At 48.4% G+C, this 10391-nt stretch overlaps 2 protein-coding genes across 2 annotated transcripts; both read right to left on the bottom strand.

The window, feature by feature from the left end:
• Positions 1–2120: 2120 nt before the first annotated feature.
• Positions 2121–4221, bottom strand: LACBIDRAFT_321394 (uncharacterized protein; the record flags this gene model as incomplete). Its single annotated transcript, XM_001873682.1, has 7 exons — positions 2121–2408; positions 2513–2662; positions 2766–3089; positions 3192–3399; positions 3461–3586; positions 3635–4012; positions 4208–4221. 7 exons carry the CDS (start codon positions 4219–4221, stop codon positions 2121–2123), a joined length of 1488 nt encoding a protein of 495 aa, XP_001873717.1.
• Positions 4222–5983: 1762 nt separating this feature from the next.
• Positions 5984–7250, bottom strand: LACBIDRAFT_301960 (uncharacterized protein; the record flags this gene model as incomplete). The annotated part of the gene is made up of 6 exons (XM_001873681.1): positions 5984–6201; positions 6252–6434; positions 6484–6732; positions 6783–6841; positions 6901–7160; positions 7221–7250. 6 exons carry the CDS (start codon positions 7248–7250, stop codon positions 5984–5986), a joined length of 999 nt encoding a protein of 332 aa, XP_001873716.1.
• Between the last annotated feature and the right edge of the window lie 3141 nt (positions 7251–10391).

Genomic DNA, 10391 nt, shown 5'->3' with positions numbered 1-10391 from the left:
CTCTGTAACATAGAATCTATGTAAATTTAATTAATTTAATTAATGAATATACTTCAATTTTATTTTTTGTTTTGAAGAGGAATTCTGGATTAACTTAGGTCTGTGGCAGTCCAGTCCAGTCCAGTCCAGTTTTGTGATTTGCAGTCCAGTCCAGTCCAGTCCAGTCCAGTTTTGTGCTTGCAGTCCAGTGGAGTCCAGTTTTGTGCTGGGAGTCCAGTGGAGTCCAGATTTGTGGATATTGCCAGTATGTAGTGAAGTCCAGTGGAATCCAGTGGAATCCAGTGGAATCCAGTGGAGTCCATGTGGATTATGTGGGGGATGGTAAAGTACTGGCTTTGTTGCCCCTGCCTTTGCTGGAGTTCAGCGCTTTGTTGCCCCTCCAGAGTCTGAGAGCGCTGAGGAGCAAGAAGCTCAGGATGATCTTGAGGGAGAGAAAGAGCTTATTTTCCCAACTACACCTGACGATGCCAGCCCCTCAAATAACCCAAGTCCATCATTTGCAAAGCTGCAGGATGGTGTGCTGCAAGCCTCAAAGGGAGTTACGGAGGGTACTGACAATGAATACATGCGGTGAGTATATTAGGTTTTCGGGTGGGCATTGATTTTAGCTTTATTGACTGCACCTGTATACTAGGTTGAAGGCCCAATGCCACACCTTCTTGGTGAAAGAGGGCCTCATCAAGGCCAATGATTCTTTCTTTAGCGCAACTCCACATGAGAATGCACCACTCTACATAACAGCTTGGATCATGAATCAGTGAGTGGTATCAATTTTGAATTCACAAATAACAATGACATTATCAGATGTGATTCAGTCAACCTGGATGGTTCGGATAAAGATGTAAATCAAGAGCGGTCAACATATGCACATGCTCAAAAAATGCGGGCATCAATGACTTATGTCTTTGGCCGCATCTATGGACTTGGTACACTCCCTTGGCACAAGGACTCTAGTACAGGGAACATGGTTGGGAACCCCTCAGTGTCTGTTGCTGTCTCAAGCTATATTGTTAGCCTTCTCAGAAGAAAGGTACTTATTTGTAAACTCATGGAACTATCCATTGGCCAAGTTTTAATCTATTTCCCAGGTTCAAGCAGGGGAAACTGCAACAAGTGCACGGGCAATCACATCTGTGAGTTCAAACAAATTTTGTTCTTTGCCAAATATAAGACTAATGACTTTGTGGTGTTAGAAAATGCTCTATGACTTGTACCACTTCAACCACTGTGAAGAGAATTGGAAAATCCGTGAGGTTGCTTCCCACAAAAAATCTGATACAACTGAGGATTGGGGGGGTGGCCAAACACGTCGGCTGCTGCAATTTGCATACACAATCTCTTTCCTTTGCCTTCTGCGTTTTGATGAGGTTTTGAAGATTCAAGCACATGATATTGACTTGATTTCCCCAACTTGCATCAAACTTACATTGCCCTTCAGAAAGACTGCTCAGAATGGAGGTGAGTAATTTGAAACTTGTTTGAGGGACCAGCTGAATTGATGATTGAACTATCATACTTAGACATCAAGCCATTTGTCTTGCACCAGCTCTCAGAGGCAGAGCGTCACTTGTGTCCTGTAACTGCACTTGCTGAATGGATTGAATACTCCAAGATTAAGCAAGGCCCTCTTTTCCCAAAAATGAATAAGCATGAGCAAATCCTCCAAAACCAGAGTACCCCCATGGTGTGTGTCCACATCATTTTTATGCTCTACAATTGATTATTTCGGCCTTGGTGCAGAGCACAGAGAAATTTCTGGAATGCTTCAGGAATAATTTGATTGACATTGGTGTTGATCCCTCTCCATATGGCACTCACTCATTCCGGCGAGGAGGTTGCCAATATCTTTCATCAGAGAGGCGCTGGACAATTCGCCGCATCTGCGAATGGGGTGGGTGGAGCACAGACTTCACACACATGACAATTGTCAAATATTTGATGTCGTGGAATGACGTGCCCACAGAAAGACGTGAAGACTTCTTCAATCCAAGTATTGCACCAACAGTCAAGTGTTATTCATGTGGTCGTACTTGTGCATGTGCCTGAGGTTAAGATAAGTAGATACTTTTTAAAAAGAACAATAACAAGTGTAGTTGTAATATACTATATCAGCCAATTAATCAAATTCCCTCGTCAGAATCGCCCTCTTCATCTTCCTGAGCCTCTCCCTGAAGGCGGCAGTAGTGACGAGCAATGCTTGAGTCCTTGCTCATCACAATCCAAGCACCATCTCGAGTTCGCCGGTATAAGAACACTTGATCGAAATCAGCCCCATATTCCTCACGTGCTTTCACACTCAGTATCCGATCATTTGCTATGCGAGCTTGAGTGATCGCCTTTTCGATGGCGGTGTACGATTGCAATTGACCGTTGACAGTGAACGCCGCGTTGAAATCTTCAGGAGTCCCCTGAAGATATCGTGTTGCAATAGTCTGGAAGGGGTGTTGCGTGAGCTTGAGATACAAAATCCAAACACGAGAGTCTCAACTTACCTTCCATTTGGACCACTCACCCTTCTTCGCTTTCCATATGGCAGGCTTCCAGTACCGGTAGAGGGTCGGCCAGAATTTGAGTGGGATGGGATGTCTGTGAATGGTGGTGAAAGAGACTCCACCCCACGCTGAAGAGGCGTCGTCCCACATAGAAGCCAGAAGCCGAATATCTTTGTTAATTTTAATGTAGGCTGGGTCCGGAACATCCTTTGAGGTGAACGTGAGCATTTTGCCGTTGGCCAGGGTCAGTGATCAAGTCTGCACAAATCCCACTTTGCAGGAAGGAGCAAGCGACGTTGGACAATGGTCGAGAGGGCTGGGGTCAATGTCCATTGCTGGAGTTCTGTCCCCTTCAATGAGCGGTGTGGAGGGGGACTGCATGCTGATATCGGAGGGTGGGCAATGGGGAAGGCCGCCCAAGCAAGAAGGAACCTCAAATCTGCTGAGGGAAGCCGAAGGGAGGGAATAGGGTAGATATAGGTGGACAGGTGTGAGAGGGCTGGCAACCTCAGTGGGGGAAGAGGATACAGCAGAGGCATCCCTCCCACCAGCTGTATTCAATGGCAAGTCGGAGGGAGATCGTGCCTCGCCGCTCCTCTGTGCAGGTGGTTTGTACGGGAAGCATTTGACATAATTCTGTGCCTGCAATCGAACTCTATCGTCAGGCGACGTTGGTCAAGAAGGAGGGGAGTGACTCACCCAAGGGACCACCATCGCCACCTGTTGAGCCGTCCGACGATCCATCGAGCGCTCCGTGGGCAAGGCGTGCATAACGCGTAGAGGCGCATCAAGAGCGGGGTTGCTCTTGAACAGTGCTGCACATCGCACCTGGGATTGCTTTTGGTGCCGTTGAGGTTTCCCGGATGATCTGGGGCCTTTATGAGAGCGCATCTTGACTGCGCCGAGGCTGGAAGGTGTCAAGCAAGGTTAGAGACGGCTAATTGCAAGACGGTACTCAATGAGCTCACCTTTTCCATTTGTTGTCATCCCCACTGTATTCACGAAGCCTCTCCATCAGTTGAGGGACATTGCCAGAAACGGGGAGTCTGAACTCGCGGCACCACTCCTTGAGAGTGGACTTGGGTTGCCCATCCCTGTGGTTTGAATGAGCTGATATCTTTCTTTCTGTGAAATGAACTTACAGAGCTAGATATCGTACGTCTCGAGTGCCGTCAGGGCTCAGTGGTCCGGGAAAGGGAAGCTTATGTTCTGTGTTCATCGCGCTGGCCTGCTTGTTCATCTGAGCGACGAGGGGGAGGAGAGGGGCACGCGGTTCCACCTCCATCGTGTCCGAGACCATTCCAAATGCGTTGCCGATCGCGACGCAGATGAGGGCCAGGAGATCGGGAGCGACGAAGAGGGAAAAATAGACAAGTAGAAAGAGCTGCGAGAGCTCGTGAAGCTCCCAGACAAGCGCGACGGCTGAGAGGAACTCGTCGGCGACATGACAAGTAGCCGCCTGCACTAGTTCCACGGCGACCTGGTAAATGGAGCGTTGGAGGCAGGGGAGGAGGAGGCCACTAAACGTGAAACAGGACGATCAGTGATCGTACGGTGGAACACCGAAAGAGGAAGGAGGCTGTGTGCAGGGAGACGATCCAGGGCGCGGGAAAGCGGGAAAGGGTCAGTCCAGGGTCACGATGGCGTGACTGGACTGTCTCTATCTCGAGAGAAGTCCTCAGCTTTTTTAACCAGAAAACCATACAACAAAATACCCCTCGGGTCTCATGGCAGGGGAAAAGGAAGAGAGAACTGTGGTTGGGTGGTGATGTGCAAAGCGCGAGGTTGCAATACAGGCTGCGTGCGTGCGCCGTGAGATTTGTCAAATGTTTTCGCGTTTTATGTAGAAAAAAAATTCTGAAAACATAAGCATGGGAAAAACATACTCTATTAGGAAGGTAGGGGTAGGGGGCTGTCAAGCAGGACTCTGAAAAAAAAATAACAAGTGTTGGTCTCTTTTCCACATTCCGCCACCCCCTTGGCCACGAGCAATTTAAACCGCGGAGGTCGATCAGCGGCATCGGGCGCTCAAGCATTCAATTTGTGCAAATGTAGAACAAATGTCCTTTAAAAATGTGGATGGTAGCCATTTTCATTATCAACTTTTGACTCCATTTCTGCCATTTGGTCTGAATTCTTGAAGTTACGATCGAGTTCCGAACACAACTTCATCTCTTTATTTAATTTATTACACTCCTCGGATTGACGACATGGTAGCGAAGTCTATGCTTTTCTTCATGCACTCCATATCACTGGTGTCCCAATCAACCAGTTGGAATTTGAGTTGCATTCAGCCAAAATCATAAGCACTGCCGTAAACGCGGTCAAAGTTGTTATCGAGCAACATTGGCACGTGTGGCATGACCCGCGGAATCTGCCTCGTTTTCCTATCAGGACATGTATTTTGCATGAATATGGTTACTGTGTGCAGGCATATGATTGGGGGACGTAAAAGCGATTTAATGGCTTAGCCGGCCCTTCCGCAGCCTCAATAAGGCAAAAAAAAAAAATAGATCGAGGATTGGAATCTAAGGCCTAAAGTTAACTTCGACCCAGAGATTGGCATAAGTCTCACCAACCCCAATTTCCAAGCGATGCGGTCAATATACCCGGATTCAGCTTGGATTTACCCTTGAACTTTAAACGAGTCACCGCAGCAGCACTGTAGCAGGTTGATTTTCCCAAGTTACATTCAGAGGGTGCTGCGGAGTCATGGCGGTCCGAGTTCAAACGCTATTTCTTGGCTTGGTTGAAGTACACGACCTGTCAAGTTATGTTTTGAGAGGTGTTACATATGACGTGCGCAGCGCGCAGTCTTGCAGTGACGGGTACTTCGTAATGACGAGGAGACCCACAGGAGACCATCTAGAAGAAATGGATCTGGTTTGATTAAGAGATGCGACACTGAGTCGAATAAGGGAGGTCTGCAAATGAGAAAGGACCTTATCAACATTATCGAGATCGTAACATGAAAGTTTTTTCCCTTAATCCCGAATGGAATGTTGGGGCCAGAGGTCAGTCATTCTGCTGGTAGTGGCAACGTTGTGGAGATGAAAATCAGAGGGTCTGAGATTATAAGAAAGAAGGTCAGAAAGTGTCCCTTACCTGCCAGCCTTGCCTCCGATGCCTCGTGGGGTCGCTAGAGAGGTGGGGTGGTCGCAGTGCAGTAAGCGCCAGGTCACACTGAACGCCCATTCTTCCTCCTGAACATCGGTGTATACGTAAGTAGCGAGGGGGAACAGCGCCACAAATTCCTCGGTACCTAGACAGGTGGGGTAAGGTACCTGGAAGGAAGGGCGGGGTAACCCAGGTAACCCAGGTCCCAGATGCATATCACACAGCTGTTTGTCAAACGACCTCAAGGCAAACATCAGAGCGTCCACAACCTGATAAAAAGAGAAAAAAGAGTATGATAATGCTGCATGACAGGGAGAGATTACATATTGAACATCCAACAACTCCCCAACCTACAGATCGACATTCGAATTCCCCTATGAATCAACGTCCATATTAGCTGAGCTGGGAGCGTCCACGGTCGGTGGATCGTTGCTTGGTTGTTGCGATGGGGATAGTTGGATGGAATGAGCAGTTATACCCTCATTCATTGGGGACGAGGTGGGAGAGCTGGCAGGCGATATTTGGCTGAGTCGTGCTTGCCTCTTCGACCGCATCGAAGGGTTGAAGTGATTACACTTCATACACAAGTATTCTGAGAGGCAGGACGTTAGATAAGATATGCGGATGAAGAGAAAAACATACGCGCATCCTCCCACATGCTCTCCTTCACCAGACCGTTGTGGGCGAAGCATTTTTCGCAGATTAGTGCGTATCGAGAACTTGGAGAGACATTGTATTGCTCGTCGTCACCTAGCAGCTTGTCGGCCAGCTTGTCATACCACTGTTTACGCGGCGGTGTTGCCGCAAACGGTGGCGACATAACCTCTATTAAGGAATTAAAAAATGAGCAAGTACGACTGGGGGGAAGGCGCACGAGCAAGACGAGGATTTACACCAGAGGCTTGTCCCAAATTTGGGTGTTGGGGGACGGGTTGGCGAATCGGGGTAAAAGGTAGGCCAGGAGCGTTCTGGCTGGGGAGAGTTCGTGGAATGACGGGGGTGTTGGTGGGAGTTGAGTCATCGTAACGTTGAAGAAGATCTCGTGTGGAATAGTAATTTGTTTTCTTCTTTATCTCCTCTACCTTGGTCCTCCGCTCTTTCATGAGCAGTTGAACCGTTTTCTCTGAATCCAGCGTGAGCCTCACAATAGTTATACAGGGTCAGAAAACGGACCTTCTGCGTCCCCTTTTCGTTTATACCAAATCTGAACGATCCTCCGAATGAACAAAATGCTAGGTGACGATCACGATGAGCGACTGATGATGCACAACTGATCTTGCGAATAACGCACACAATAGGCCCAATAAGCACTGGGAATGCCTTTACCGCTCTTTCCAGACCCACGCTCCTCACACCGGCGCTATCCCGAATTTGTGGAAGGTACTCCACGTACCAGAGACTGACGTACGCCACCCACGTTGCCAGTGTGTACAATGTCACCAATAACGTTGCCCGCCGCTCGCGCAGTCTGATCTCAGACAGCTTCACCCGGCGCTTCTTGATGTCATCCGCGAGATTTGACAGAACGGTCTCGTAATCTTCCTCTTTCTGCTGTTGAAAGAAAAAGTTACACCCATTCAAAACCCTTTGTTGAAACGAACGAGGATTTACCTTAGCAAAAAGACGGCTGAAAAACGACATCGTCGTACAAATTTGCCCTGGCGTCGTAGGATTTCAGTGAAAAAGGGATCGTTTGAGCTCAGACTCGTGGTGGATGCATGAACGGTTGTGACGTGGATGTCAGGTGTTGTGACATGTCACACCCATTTTCTCCAACGACGACCAGCCACGACCACGACCATGTTCACCGAGGATATGGCGCTTCTCATCACTGAACTCAAGTCTGATGAGATATGCTGTATTTTTATACGCGTTCTCCATCGCATTTCATGGTAAGGAAAGGAACAGCCTGCCTCTGGGCCCCATGACTTGGAATTGGCTTCTATTTCACAGGCTGTGTACGTGCTGCCCGCAGGTTCGCAGAGGTTTACTTCTCGAACGATGCCCAAGATAGCCCTGTCCTCAGAATAGACTCATCAGTAAAAGTAACGACCCCAAGTATAGCGTTCGTTTTGGCGCCGCGAGGATCAAAAAAGCCTCATTAACTTCTGCACCATATGACCCCAACTTCTCCGCACGACGGACCGTACCGATGCCTCCGGTCTAAAGGTGATCGCGAGCAAGTCGTTATTGAATACGCCACCAAGGAATGATGACGACCGACATCGGTGTTTCATTATAGACGGTCTCCGACCTCTATCTTCTCCACTATACCAGTCAGGAGCCTTTATTCCGTGCATCCAGGCGGAGGACCACCCTTTTGGCGTGCTAATCTAATCTCGTCCGAACTTACATCACGCTTCTTTATCTTCTCTTTATTCAGTGCAATCGGAACTTCCCAGCGTAAGAACCTCCCGGGAAGCTTCACTTCTGGCGTCCCTGATCAATTTGCGTTCAATTCGAGTCATAATAATCCACAACCTCCCTTAGGCATCTGGACATGAGTCTTGTCCAACGTCGATCGTTCAACCACACCAAGCCGCTCACTCAAAGCCCTTCGTAAATGCAGTTCAATCAAATGACGTCGACCTTTGCCCCAAGCGCTGGAAGGGCTTTGGGTCAAATTGAACAATCTCCTATCACAGCGCTCACGATCCTTCTCGACTCGTAAGGACTCCGTAAGGCTTTCACGCCAAGCCCACTTGCGGGGGCCCACTTTTATGGCAACCGAACATGGCGGGGATAGTTCGTAATCACCCCATTGCCTTCTTGGTGCATTCCACATGGATCCGCTCGCGCCTGGCGCTCTTGACAATCCACCGACCTCTCAGCTCCGCCAAGGACGAAGGTATTCGGATTTTAACAGCCAGCTCCACTCAGGTTTTGGGTTCTCCGGATCAGCGAGGCGCATTTTTTCAAATCCAGCTTCTTTCCAACTCCGAGCACGGTCTCACCTTGGAGAGTTACGACGTCAATTTCCTTCATAAACTCAAGTTAAGGGTATGTCCCCCGCGCTCTATGGAGCTTACCTTAGGACTTACATACGTTGAAAGTCGTGCAATGATCGTATTTGGCACTTTCCTATTATCGTATTGCCTAATTCGTAACCTTACGGGGTTAAATGTCGGGAAATTGCAGGTGATCAAGCAGATAAAACACAGCATACAAGATAACTGGACAGGAATCAGAGGATCAGAACTGCGTACGTATTTTCAAGTTGTCCTAGTAATGGTAAAATCAATCTTTTCAGCGCTCATAAAAAATCGTATAATTGCTCCACGGTGGAGACCCAGTGGAGACTGGGACAAGTACCGCAGTCCTCCATTTCGAGACTTGAAATCGCGGTTGATAATTTGTCCTCGTCGGCCTTGAAAAAGAAACGAATCCCGAGTAATTTTTTTGAACGTGGCTTACCATTGATAGGGTGAAACATCGAGAGCACCGCTTTACATCTATCGAGGTTTAATTTGATTTTTGGAGTTACTTACGCGGTTCGCAGTAATCTGCAACATTCTCCAACATTATTTCCAGCGAGGGCGGTGAAGATACCGACAAGTTGACTTTGTGACTGGTGATGGCAACTGCCAATCGGTATTGCCACCGTATACACGAAAAGACGCCGCAGGTCTGACTCGAGACAAAGATTGTAGTAACATGAAGGTTGGAACGTTTGGAGCTTTGGAGTGGCTAGTCTGGACACAAATTCAAAATCACTCCGATTCCGGTCAGTATAAGCAGAGTTGTTGCAAGAGTTGTTGTGCCCCAAAGCCGTCAAACAGACAAAGAGACAAATCAGATGTTCCGCGTTCAGGGCCTCTTCCCTCCGACCACCATGGGCCGTGGGATCTCGAAGCACGTTCATATGACAATCGCCAGTGATCCATCAGGTGGAACTCTGCCCAGAAGAAGACCCCTCCAATGAATGCGGCTGATATGAACCGGATGCCACGCCGACTCAGCTCTTCTCTAGCCGCCTTTTTTCCACAGCCTCAGAATGACTCGTTCTGTTTGTCAAATATTCCCAATCCAAAATTATGGGTACCTGATGGTGGTTGGTTGCTATATTTGGGACAAGGCGCATCCGAGTTTGTGTTCAATTTGACCATCGTCGAGGTAGTACTCGACGATGGTGGAAAAGGTAGTACCCTTGTCGCGCCGCCCATGCCAACAAAGGATGAAGGTTGCAGAATCCTTCAAGTATGGACAAGGCAGGGTCACACGGATTTTCTTTGTTGGAAACTAAGCCGTATAAGTTATTCAACATGTTGTTGATTTTTTCCTTTCCAGCGCAGCTCACCTTTGGGCGGCGCCAAAGAAGCTGCGGTTGGCCTCATGCTCCTGCCTTGGTATTCCTCTCTATCCAAAAATCATGACTCAGCTGACAGCCGCAGTGCGATTGAAAGGGTAATGAGCCATTTCGAGGAGAGCAAAACACCAAGCGAGGCTCATTCATGTCCCCGCAGCAAGTAGAGAGATTAATTTGCTACCTCGTGGTAGTACTCTCGATTCACGCCCGCCACGTTCCGCAGAATGATGAGGTTGAGACGGAAAGAAATGTAGCGTCGTTTCGCCTCTATTCGGCTCTGCGAGCGCGTGCAATGCTTGGAAGGTGTGTTACTTCTTCAAAATTCATTTGAGAACATCGCGTCGATGGACCTTTGCTAGGTTCTTCTCGCGGATGAATTAGGACGCCAATCCCCCTGAATCGCAGCAAGATTTCATTGGAACTTCTCCTGAACAATCAACGGCTTTCCTTCCCACATTTGGGAAGCTAGACGCAAG

The sequence above is a fragment of the Laccaria bicolor genome, genomic scaffold, assembly GCF_000143565.1.
Source record: "Laccaria bicolor S238N-H82 LACBIscaffold_1 genomic scaffold, whole genome shotgun sequence".
NCBI lineage: Eukaryota > Fungi > Basidiomycota > Agaricomycetes > Agaricales > Hydnangiaceae > Laccaria > Laccaria bicolor.
Note: the sequence above shows the minus strand (reverse complement) of the source record. Positions and strands in the feature narration are given on the sequence as shown.